Raw genomic sequence first — 12435 nt, 5'->3', positions numbered from 1 at the left:
AGGACGCCATTGAGTAATGTGGTCAGCCTCTGCCGCAGACACTGCTTCTTCCCCTAGACTTGCGTACATGTTCAGTTCACAATTGTAAACCTTCTCTCTTAAACAAGGAAAGTCACCAGGACCCTTCTAGCTCTTGCTTTACGTAGGAATCATGTCTTAATCACCTTTAATTTAGGTGACTTTTTCACCCTTAACCAAAGTCGAATATAGTGTATGTCACTCTTGAACAGAAAAATGCTCCTTTCTAATAGAATATATATATATATATATATATACAGTGAATATCACTGTCTTAGTGCAGAGTGCATAATCTCATGAAGTTATCACCCTGAGGAATGTCCAGCAGAGGTTTTTTTAGAGGTCACTGATGCAGGACTCTGACACCGATATTTTTCTTTTTCTTTTTTTTTTTTGAGGAGTAGGTACAGACATGAATGAAGGACAGCTAATGGGAGATTTTGAGACTGAGTCCAAACAGCTGGAAGCAGAGTCTTGGAGTCAGATCGTAGACAGCAAGTTTCTGAAACAGCACAAGAAAGATGTCGTCAAGCGGCAAGAAGTGATTTACGGTGAGACTCCTCATGTGCTCTGCTGAGGTTTATTGCACTATGGCAAGTCAGTTTTCAAGTATGTATTATAGCCATCTCCAGGATTTTCTTTAAAAGGTTTGAGGTATAGAGACATGATCTTATTTCTGTCCTTCCCTCTCTCTCTAAAATGATCTTCTTGAATTTTATTGAACATTTTATTGAGTATGAGTGCTTATTTATGCAGTATTCTTAGAGATCCCCTGTGACAGCACAGTTTAATTCGTCAGCTGCAGCAGAAACTAGACTAAATACAAGTCCTTTCTGGGCAATGGGAGCACAGTCAGTTATGGAAGGTAACTTTGGAAACCACCATTTGAGAGGGATGGAGTCCAGGATGCCTGTCAGAAAGCAGCGTGAGGTCCCATGAAAAACAGGAACAGTATGAAAACTCTTCAGGGAAAAGGCAGCTCTTGACCCAGCCTTAAAGTTTAAGTTGGGCCGTAAGCAGCCTTTAGATAGGCCCGGGCTCTCGGGAGCAGGGGAATCGGCGAGGGGGCATCCCTGACGGTCCAGCCCTGTCGCCCCCCAGAGCTGATGCAGACGGAGTTCCACCACCTCCGCACCCTCAAGATCATGAGCGACGTCTACAGCCGGGGCATGATGGCCGACCTGCTCTTCGAGCAGCAGATGGTGGAGAAGCTCTTCCCCTGCTTGGACGAGCTCATCAGCATCCACAGCCAGTTCTTCCAGCGGATCCTCGAGCGGAAGAAGGACTCCCTGGTGGATAAAAGTGAGAAGAACTTTCTCATCAAGAGGATCGGGGACGTGCTTGTGCAGCAGGTGAGCAGGAGCAGGGCCCCGGGCGCTTAACACACACACACACACAGACACAGCAGGGCCCTGGGTACTTCTCTGTCACACACACACATATACACAGACACACACACATAAAGACACACAGACACATACGCACGCACACCCCCAAACACACATACACACACATGGGGACTGGCAGCCAGGTGTTCTCGTCCCTGAACTGCCTGTGATCTCTGTGAGCTTGGGCGGGTGGTTCCATGTCTCCAGCCCTCAGTTTTCCTTTTTTGAGATTGAGGGCAGTATTCTCTTTTAATGCTATTTTAAAATTTAAAAGCCATGGGTATATAAAGTACCCAGCGTACATGCTAGGTATGCAATAAAAGTCAGGTTTCCTTGCTTTTGGGGGGTGTTTGCTTTGTGATCACTTAAAACGTCTCTGCTTTCAGCTTCTCTGTTGGTCAGGGGGAAAGGAAAGGCTCCCGTGAAGCTTTGGGGTGAGGCTCAGGCCTTGCCGACTGCAGAGGCTTAGTCCAGCAGGAATGGCTGCTAGCGCGTGTTGCAGGGACCACTTACAGAGACTCAGCGGCTGCCCCGCAGTGCGCGTAGCTTCAGATGAGGTAGCACACACGGGAATTAGAGAAGGGCCACGCGGAACTATTGGGGCTGCTGGCCCAAGCTAAGTAGGATAAGCAGCCCTAGGTGACTTACCATGGCTGTTTCTGACAGCTTTCTGACTTACCAAGGAGACATCCTTAAGACTGCTTCCTCATGAAAGACTTCTAGTGAGTCCCTTCATTTTATTGCTATTTTTATGACAATTGGGAGTTAGAACATGTTTTGCACAGTACATGGATACTTCTGTGTTTATTTTTTAACTATCCATATCAGCTTTATTGAACTGTAATTCATAAGCTATGTGATCCACCCGTGTAAAGTGTGCTGTTCAGTGGTGTCTAGCTTATCCATGGATTTGAGCAGCCGTCACCAGGGCCAGTCGTAGAACGTTTTTATCATCAGCACCCACCCCCACTTCCCCGACTTCCCCTGCCCTAGGCAACCACTGATGTACTTTCTCTCTGGATTTGCCTGTTCTGGACATTGTATATAAATGGAATAAAACAGTATGTTGTTCTTAGTGACTGGACTTTTCATATGTGAGTACCACATTTTATCCGTTTATCCTTTGATGGACACGAGGATTAGTTCCCCTTGGTTGGGGGCTGTTGTGAGCAGCGCTACTGTGAACATTCACGTGCGTGTTCTTATATGGACATGTGTTTATGGCCAGGAGTGGAACTGCTGGGTCATATGGTAACTCATATTTAACTTCTTGAGGAACTGCCTGTCTTCCAAATCTTCTGCAGCATTTCACTCTTCTGGGGGAAGTTATGAGGAAGATCCCCTGGAGGAGGAAATGGCACCCCACTCCAGTATCCTTGCCTGGAGAATCCCATGGACAGAGGAGCCTGGTGGGCTGCAGTCTGTGGGGTCGCAGAGTCAGACAGGACTGAGCCCCCAAGCCTGAGCACAGTGAGGAAGCCCTCCTGGGTTATGCGAGTTGCGTGGGCCCCGGGCACATGGCGGTAACACGAGTTCAGAGCCCTGAGTGGTGGCGTAACCTCTGCCTGCTCTCCTCTGCAGTTCTCGGGGGAGAATGCCGAACGCTTAAAGACGACGTACGGCAAGTTTTGTGGGCAGCACAACCAGTCCGTGAACTACTTCAAAGACCTCCACACCAAAGACAAGCGCTTTCAGGCCTTCGTGAAGGTAGTGATGTGAAATGTGGAATTCCCCACCGTTGCCCAGAGCCTGGTGTCCCTGTGAGGTTTAGCCCGAGCCTTCCCCTCCGGGTCGTTCCTGACATTCGGTCTCCTCCCTTGCAGAAGAAGATGAGCAGTTCGGTCGTCCGGAGGCTGGGAATCCCCGAGTGCATATTGCTTGTAACCCAGCGGATCACCAAATACCCGGTTTTGTTCCAGAGGATACTGCAGTGTACCAAAGGTGAGTCTCTCTCTTGAATCAGTCTTACTTGCCAGTGGCCTGTTGCCTGTCTGTCCAGCAGAGGCCCTGTAGAAGGACTCTTCCACATCAAGGAGGACTAAAAGAGAAGCCTGTGTTTTCTCTTAAAAATGGTTTTCTTGAGTACAGACATGAAATGTCACATCACCAGACGTAGAGTGAATGAGAGCAAGAAGGGAGGGAACTACTACGTGATCCTAGCCAAGAGTTCAGTGGCCTGCAGAGCTTGTCACTTGTCTCTCTCGGCTGGGAGGGGACACTCCCACCTCACCTGCAAGTGCAGGGATCGCTGCTGTTTCTCAGTTAATCAGTCCCTGCTCGATTTTATCTCTGCTGGCCCTGCTCCGCCACAGCTACATTAAGGATTAGGTAAACAAAGACCTAGATTAAAAGACTGGAGGCTCCTCTCCCTCCCTAAAGATGTTGGATTCCTTCCATTTTAGAAGGTAGCTTGTGGGACTTCCCTGGTGGTCCAGTGGCTAAGACTCCTCCCTCCCAGTGTAGGGGGCCCAAGTTTGATCCCTGGTCAGAGGGCTAGATCCCATATGCCTCAACTAAAGGTCCCATGTGCTGCAACTAAGGCCTGCTGCAGCCAAATAAGTACTTATGCATCGATGTATGTATGTATGGGGCTTCCCTGGTAAAGATGGTAAAGAATCCACCTGCAACACAAGAGACCTGGGTTCAATCCCTGGATGAGGAAGATCCCCTGGAGAAGGTCATGGCAACCCACTCCAGTATCCTTGCCTGGAGAATCCCCATGGACAGAGGAGCCTGGTGGGCTACAGTCCATGGGGTCACAAAGAGTCGGACAGGACTGAGCGACTAAGCACAGCACATATGTGTATGTAGAGAGAGAACGTAGCTCGTGAGTGCACATCATCTGTCTCACTGAAACATCTAACCTTATTTAGAGTTAAACTCTGACTGAGCCAGAGGTCGGCACGTGACTGCAGCGTGTCGGCCTCGCCCTGCCCGCAGAGCATGGACAGTGCTGTGGGGCACGGAGGCAGGGCACCCCGCTCCTGCCCGGTAGGGACCGAGCTCTCCTCTCCTCCTCAGACAACGAGGTGGAGCAGCAGGACTTGACGCAGTCCCTGGGCCTGGTGAAGGACGTGATCAGCGCCGTGGACAGCAAGGTGGCAAGTTACGAGAAGAAGGTTCGTCTGAACGAGATCTACACAAAGACCGACAGCAAGTCGATCATGAGGATGAAGAGCGGTCAGATGTTCGCCAAGGAGGACCTGAAGCGGAAGAAGCTGGTGCGGGACGGGAGCGTGTTTCTGAAGAGCGCGACCGGGAGGTTGAAAGGTGAGGCCCGCTCACGTCTGAGGCTCCGCGCGCTCCAGGGGCGAGCAGGCAGGATGCAGGTGTCCCCAGACCGCTTCCAGGCACCCTCATCCAGGCGTTCCCCGGGAGCAGCCGTTATTCAGTCCTTAGTCTTGTATCAGAAAGGCCTGGGCAGAGCTGGCTCACAAACCACGCCGATACAGTAAGGCAACAAGGATCTGGTGCAGTCAGGGGCACGAGAAGATTTTTAAAGAGCAAAGAGTCAGCTTCATACTCAGATGCGAGCTCCTAAGGCAGATGTGATTCCCCATGAGAGACGGGCAGCAAATTTGGGGTTGGGGTCTTTGGCAAAACCACTGCCAGGAGTGAAGCACCATCAGCTGCCCCATTCATAGGTTCTCTGAGATTAAAAATACATCGTCGATTGTTCTGAAGAAATGTTAGAGGAATTTCAGTTCCTGAGACCTTAGAGAAACGTTTAAGTCACAACTCAACTTATTATTAAACTTTGTTGTTCATATCTTTTATTTTTCTCTGAGAAAAAGAGATCATGAAAGATACTCATTTCCTGTTTGATCTTTGTTTTGTTTTTAAATGATCAGCCCCATCAAGTTAAGGAAATTAGGAGGTCTGTTCACTCATCTGTGCATCTGGTCTGTTGGATTTTTTGTTTGGTTTCTTTAATAATTTTCCTCATCAAACCCGTATCCTCTGGGTCTGTCTGGTAACTCTAACCTCACCAGTAGCCTTGAGTACCCCCAGCCTGCCTCCCTGCCCTCAGTGAGCTGAGCACACAAAGCCGCCCCACTGGCAAAAAAACTCAGGGGAGGGAACCGGCGAGGGGCCGATGATGCCGTAGGCTGCCGACAGCGCCTGAGTGTCCTTAGCCAGCTCGGGTCTCCCCCTGCTCAGAGTGAGGCATGCAGGTGGCTGACTCAGGACACCCTGCTTAGAAGTTGGGCTCGGACTGCAGGCATTTAAAGAGGTTCTTGCCCTGCGGTGTGATGGCTGCTGGAACAGAGGCGTGAAGGAGCGAGGAGAGGGGCCTTCGAGTCACATCTTGAAGGATGGAGAAGAGGAAGCGTGAGAGCGCGGAGCCCTGGGAGGGGCAGGCGGGCGGGCAGCAGAGTGAGGCAGGAAGCTGGGGGTGGACACGTGCCCAGGCGAGGGGCTGACTGTGACCCCGGGGGCGGGAGGGGCTCACAACGGAGGATTTGAGCAGGACAGGGGTGGATTCGAGTGTGGCCGGAGGACAGCCGGAGCCCGGCGGGACCACCGACCGAGCTGAGGACAGTCCCTGGTACAGGGACCCGGGGGAGGTCCTCCAGGCAGGGTCACTTCAGAGAGAAGAAACTCCCTTCCGGCCCCCAGCCAGCTCTGCATCCCTGCTCCATGATGCACTGCGTGGTCCCCAGGGCTCCCTCCTGTGACACCCTGAGACCACAGCCGGGGGCTCTGGCCTCCCCACCGCGGCGAGGCCGTCTCCACCGCCACCTGGTCGTGAAGTGCCGGTCCTCTTGTGAGAGCAGGCTTCCTAGAGCGGCCACTGCCTGGAGCCAGCACCCTGTTCCTTCTCCATGCAGCAGTTGATTCATTCGTTCCCGAAATAAAAAATAATTGATTCCAGCTGTTGGAACGAAGTCCTGGTCCAAGCAATAGCAGAACGATAGGCTTCCCGGCCCAAAATGTCTCCAGCGGTGAGAGGAGTTGGTTTCTAGTCATTTTCAGCCCCCAGTGAACTTGTGCCAAGAACAGCCAGTCCTGTGTCGAGTAACCCTTGAAAGGGGATGGGATTGTTTTTCTCTCATCTATTGACACTGGTCACATAAACTTCAGGATCAAAACTAAAGTTGAAAACTTATGTGTTAGAACTTTTTTTTTTTTGGCAGACACCTGAACTATTTAAAAGTAAACTTTAAAAAAAACTAAGTTGTCAAAACTAATAGTGCTGCATGGAAAATTACTGTGGTCTGCGCTGAAAACTAGACCTCCCCAGGACGCGGGCCTGCTCGCCTCTGTTCCTCGTAGCTTTGCCGTAAATTACACAGGGGGGCACCCCCATCTTGGCAGAAGTGGTGGAAAAGGCCAGGAGGGGCCTTGACCACCCAGAAGGGGGCTGCAGAAGTCAGCCTGTTGTTTTCCCCAGGGAGTCATAGGCGCCCCAGCCCCTTTACTGGCTGAAGGTGGTACGGATAGGGGCCAGCCCACGAGGTCTCAGTAGACGACTCGCCTCCAGGGATGTCCCACTTTGTCCTTAAGGGGGCGCTGGGAAATGTCACTGCATACTCCTCGAGAATTAGAGCAACTGTTGGTGGCATTCTTTTGATTTCTGGATCCAACTAGAGATTGATTTATTAATTTTGAACACCAAAAACATCTTGTATTGGGATACAGCCAGGTAACAATGTGGTGGTAGTTTCAGGTGGACAGGAAAGAGACTCAGCCACGCATATGCATGCGTTCTCTCCGAAACCCCCTCCCATCCAGGCTGGCACAGCACGTTGAGCAGCGTTCCCTGTGCTAGACAGCAGGTCCTTGTTGGTTATCCATTTTAAATACAGCAGTGTGTACATGTCCATCCCAAACGCCCTAACTGTCCATCCCCCGCCCCCCACCCTGCCCAGCAAGCATAACCAGTTAGAGATGTTAATTTGGCTCCTGTTGCATCTCAGCTGAGAAGAGCAGGCCATCTCTGTGGCACGGAGAGGTTGAGGTTGCTGGCGACATGTTGGGCCAAGCAGAGCATGGTGCTCGGTGTACCTGAGATAGTGTGGGTGTTGGGGGGCCCCCTTGTCCTCCAGGGCCTGTGGAAGAAGCCTGCCTTTCATGACGAGACTGCAATAGTCCTCTGCATCACCTCCTGGCAGCCTTCCTGTCTGCCATCTTACGCCTTTCCCCTTAGCGTGATCAGAAGCTGAGAAACACTGTGACCAAGAGTTACTTTGTGGAATGTGTTGCTGTAGTCCTGCTTCCCAACTTTTAAAGTACTTTATTCTTAAAGACCTTGCCTTGTGGGATCCATCTTTCCAGCACTGAGTGCTCAGACCTTCTCAGAACAGGGTATTGGTGATCGATCCCATTTCAAAATGCCTCTAAAAAATCTAGTGGCCAGATGTGGACCCTGCAGAGGTGTCAGACCCTGGCCTGGGAGGAGCGTGATAAAGCGCCGTGTGGGTGGGCTGCTGGGTTATCGTCTGGTCGTGCACCCTGGAGGGGCTTCCTTGCCCACTGACCATGGTTCTCTCTCCTCTCGCCGCTCTGCAGAGGTTCAAGCAGTCCTGTTGACTGACATCTTGGTCTTCCTTCAAGAAAAAGACCAGAAGTACGTCTTTGCATCATTGGTAAGCTGAACCGCTCATCTGTGCTGTTTGTAATTAACAGTATTCACAACCGTGAGGGTAGGTGGTGAGTGTTGCAGTTTTCTGTCCACCTTCCTCCCCTCCAGTTATGTTTCTGCTCCCTCAGAATCCTTCTGAGAGCCTTCGGCATCTGATCCAAAAAGAAATCTGTCGTTGCGGTATTTCTCATGTATTATGTCTTACAAATCATTCCCCCTTATAACCTTGCCAACCAGAGTCTGACAAAAACCAGAAAGGACTCGAACCTTGATAGCCTTAAATTTTTGTTTCTTTTTTGGAAATCATTTCCTGTGGGATAAAATGTGAGTGAAATAACGAGCTCTTTGGTTTTTCTCCTAAATCTGCCATCGTTTGTTAAGCCATATGCTTTTGGGGGCGGGGCAGGGAGAGAGAGAAACCAGATATCATGTATTAACCCACATGTTTGGAATCTAGAAGAATGGCACGATGAACCTGTCTCAGGACAGGAAGAGAGACACAGATGTAGAAAGCGGACCTGTGGACACAGCAAGGGGAGGAGAGGGTGGGCTGTGTGGAGAGCGCGGCGCTGGCCTATACCCACTGCCCCGTGCAAGTCATAGGCTCCTCAAGGGCGTCTAGTCCGCCCTGAGATGGAAGGTGTCTCAAGAGTTGGGTTGTCGCGTCCATGTCTTTCTAGCTGCGCTCTCCCCACTTTCCAGGACCAGAAATCGACGGTGATCTCTCTGAAGAAGCTGATTGTGAGGGAAGTAGCGCATGAGGAGAAAGGCTTGTTCCTCATCAGTATGGGGATAAAGGACCCTGAGATGGTGGAAGTCCACGCCAGCTCCAAGGAGGAGCGCAACAGCTGGATTCAGATCATCCAGGACACGATCAACACCCTGTGAGTCTCACCCCGCCCTCCGGGATCACTTGATGGACGGGCCGCCATCGGGGTAACGGGCCTCTGAATAACGCGATGTTCTGTTGCGGTCGTGTCAGGAACCGAGATGAAGATGAAGGAATTCCTAGTGAGAACGAGGAAGAAAAGAAGATGTTGGACACCAAGGCCCGGGAGTTAAAAGGTGAAGCTGGTGGCAGCGGCCCAAGGGCCTGTCAGGGAAGTGGGGTGCGGGGAGAAGGGGGTGCAGTCACACGACGGGGGGTGCGGGGAGAAGGGTGCACAGTCACACAGAACCCCTGCAGATTTTCAGTTGATTCCAGAGCTAGCCGGATGGGCGCGAACCAGGGAGGGGGATAGCTCGTCACAAAAGAGAAACCAGGTCTGAGCCGACGCAGGTCCTGCAGGAACACTCTGTGCTGTGAGCATGGCCCGTGGGAACGTGTCTGACACTAGATCATGGGGATGTTGGTTCTCTGACTCCAAAGTGTCCATGGGCCCTGGTGACAGTCTCGGTACTATGTAACGGAAGAAGTTGCTGGAATTCACAGGCACATCTAAGATTAAAACAGGAAGGAGAGAAAGGTGCTTGAGGGAAGGAATTTCCCAGTTAATCCGTTTATCGGTCACCCCCGCCACGGTGCCCTGAGTTCCAAGTGTGTTCGGGGCGAAGTCTGCTTCAGGTGCAGTTTGACCACTGTCTGTCGAGGCCTGCTGTCTCGTGTGGTCTTGTCTCCACCCCTGCAAGGCTGTACTCAAAGCAGGTGAGAAAGCTGGGCCCACGACGGCGGAGGCGCAGGGCCTCACACCCCGCTCCCTGCAGAGCCGGGTTCGGCTCTGTCTGCTGAGCTGTTCGTGCGTCTTCCCCTTTGGCGCTACTGAGTGTTCTAAAAGAAGTATGTGTTGTGCTCTGGAAAGAAGTAAGGCCAAGAGTCAAGTACATGTAGGCTCCCGAGGAGTTCAGTTCATTCTCTTTCAACAGTGAGAGGAAAAAAAAAAAAATGATGAGCAGATTGAGACTGGAGCCAGTGTCTCGTTGTTATCTCTTCCTGTGAGTAGGATGGCAGAGATGAGAACCACTCGCTTTTTAATTGAAGGATGATTGCTTTACAGTATCGTGTTGGTTTTCTGCCATGTACATGAGCATGAAGGGAACAGCCTTCTCTTCACATGCCTGAGGCACCTGGCCAGCCACAGTGCTCGGTGCTGGGGGTGCAGTGATTCCTGAACCGGAGTCCCTGCCGTGAGGGGGACCTACATAGATGGCGGGCCCTGTGGGCCACAGGCATGTAGAGAGTGTATGGGACCTGGGAATCTTGCCTGTAGTCGGTCTCACGAGAAACTGACATGTGAAGCTACATCTGAAAAAAGGGAAAAAACACCAACTCACCAGATGAAGAACAGGTGCAAAATGAAAAAGGAGTGAAGGTCTAGTGTGTCTGGGAGTCAGGGCTGAGTGATGGGAGACGAAGCCTGGAAGCCACCACATGTTGAAGTTCAAGCAGGGAATGATAGTTTTTTAGCAAAATGTAAGCAAGTTTTTTTGGAGAAGGCAGGGGCACCCCACTCCAGTACTCTTGCCTGGAAAATCCCATGGACGGAGGAGCCTGGTGGGCTGCAGTCCATGGGGTCGCTAAGAGTCGGACACGACTGAGTGACTTCACTTTGACCTTTCACTTTCATGCATTGGAGAAGGAAATGGCAACCCACTCCAGTGTTCTTGCCTGGAGAATCCCAGGGACGGGGGAGCCTGGTGGGCTGCCATCTATGAGGTCATACAGAATCAGACACAACTGAAGCGACTTAGCAGCAGCAGCAGCAGCAGCAAGCAAGTTTTTTAAATCGGTATTGATGCCAGTTGGGAGAATTGCTTGCAGGCGCTGGGAGAGCCCACTAGGAGTGGGAACACCAAGTGGGGGACTCTGGATAAGTTGGGTGAGAAGTGGGCTGGAGGCGAGTGAGAGATGAGGAACCACTGGGGGGTGGTGGGACAGAATGTGGAGAGAAGTCTCCCCCTGGTTTCCAGCCTGGGTAACCGGGGGGTGAAGGTGCTGTTGACGGAGGAAGAGGCCAGGGCTCCAGGGAGGAGGTGGATGGGGTGGTGGGCGGAAGCGGAGAACAGAGGCTTCTGATCTGCAGAGAACTAGGCGTCTAAGTGGAGGTGCCACTTGACAATGAGACTCAGCAGTCTGGTGCCCAAAAAGTGAGTAGGACTTGGGTGTCTTGTGTGAGTTAATGGGCTTCCCTGGTGAATCAGACAGTAGAGAATCTGCCTGCAATGTGGAAGAGTCAGGTTTCAGTCGGGAAGATCCCCTGGAGAAGAGAATGCAGCCCACTCCAGTAGAATCCTGTGGACAGAGGAGCCTGGCAGGCTACAGTCCATGGAGTCGCAGAGAGTCAGCCACGACTGAGCGACTTAACACTTTGAGTTATCAGCACGTGAGAAGTAACTGAAGCCGTGGGAGTGGATGAGATCCCTGAGAAGGAAGTGTGTCAGGTGTGGAAGGCAGTCCAGGGGGAGCCGGGGGACCAAGTGCAGGTCTGTAACGTGCCAGAGAAAGAGTGAGAGGAAGAGAGCCAGCCTAGCAATGACTGAGGGCCCGGGTGGGCAACAGGTTTACATGTCGCTGGAGAAGAGGAGATGGAAGACTTGGTTGGATGCAGGTGTGAAAGATCCCCTTGGAGAGAGCAGATGCAGCGACGGACAGAGCCGGAGAAGAGTACAGGGGCTGAGGAATCAGCAGGGCGATGGGAGAGTGGGGCACAGCGCACACTTGTTACATTGGAAATTCTCAGGTTTGCCTCAAAAGACCCGGGATAGTTTTCCAAGTAGACATGACGGATAAAAAATCTGATACTGCCCTCAGGATGAAACAGGAAGCAGGCGTGGGGGAAGCTGCATTCCTTGTTGTCCCGGGCGTTGCCACGAGGTGGCGCGCGTGTCTCAGTCATCGCCTCTCGCTGACCTGTCAGATGACCAGATCCCTTTTCCAAATGCCCACAGAGCAACTTCAGCAAAAGGACCAGCAGATCCTGCTCCTCCTGGAAGAGAAGGAGATGATTTTCCGGGACATGACTGAGTGCAGCACACTTTTGCCAGAGGACTGCTCCCCAACCCACAGCTGTAGAACCCTCTTCCGCTCCAACACAGAAGAGGCTCTCAAAGGAGGACCTTTAATGAAAAGTGCAATAAATGAAGGTAATTTACATTCAGCATCGCCTACCCCCCCCCCACAGTGGTTTGCATGTTAGCATTATCTACCATTGAGCACTTTTTTTCGTTGTAAAAGCAAACACAAAATACAGAAAACAACTCAAAACATGTTTTGCTTTAGTAGGTTATTTATCAGGTGAGCATCCTTATAACTATTTCCCAGGTCCAGAAATAAAAATGTGGCCAGATCCCTAAAAGCCTTTCTGCATCTCCTATCCCCGTCACAGCTCTCTCCCTCCCTCCTACAAGCCATAGGTATTATGACTTCTAGAGTAATTCCTTAGGTTTCTTTATGCTTTTATGTGGCCATGTAAAATCATATATGTGGTTTTAGGCATGTTTATAGAC

At 51.4% G+C, this 12435-nt stretch overlaps 1 protein-coding gene across 47 annotated transcripts in view; it reads left to right on the top strand.

The window, feature by feature from the left end:
- Positions 1 to 12435, top strand: part of AKAP13 (A-kinase anchoring protein 13) — a 322778-nt gene that overhangs the window by 293002 nt on the left and 17341 nt on the right. For 29 of the 47 annotated variants that reach the window (XM_086364735.1, XM_086364733.1, XM_086364727.1 and 26 more), the window contains 9 exons: positions 417 to 569; positions 1120 to 1370; positions 2988 to 3113; positions 3230 to 3347; positions 4428 to 4676; positions 7920 to 7996; positions 8695 to 8876; positions 8975 to 9057; positions 11878 to 12072. In XM_086364735.1, the coding sequence (XP_086220861.1) occupies positions 417 to 569; positions 1120 to 1370; positions 2988 to 3113; positions 3230 to 3347; positions 4428 to 4676; positions 7920 to 7996; positions 8695 to 8876; positions 8975 to 9057; positions 11878 to 12072 (1434 nt within the window). The remainder of the gene's footprint in view (positions 1 to 416; positions 570 to 1119; positions 1371 to 2987; positions 3114 to 3229; positions 3348 to 4427; positions 4677 to 7919; positions 7997 to 8694; positions 8877 to 8974; positions 9058 to 11877; positions 12073 to 12435) is intronic. The other 18 variants (XM_086364736.1, XM_086364732.1, XM_086364728.1 and 15 more) reach the window with 2 other exon arrangements.

This window comes from Bos grunniens, chromosome 21, assembly GCF_055505025.1.
Source record: "Bos grunniens cultivar Pamir isolate PY7600 chromosome 21, Bosgru_T2T1.0, whole genome shotgun sequence".
Taxonomy (NCBI): Eukaryota; Metazoa; Chordata; class Mammalia; order Artiodactyla; family Bovidae; genus Bos; species Bos grunniens.
Note: the sequence above shows the minus strand (reverse complement) of the source record. Positions and strands in the feature narration are given on the sequence as shown.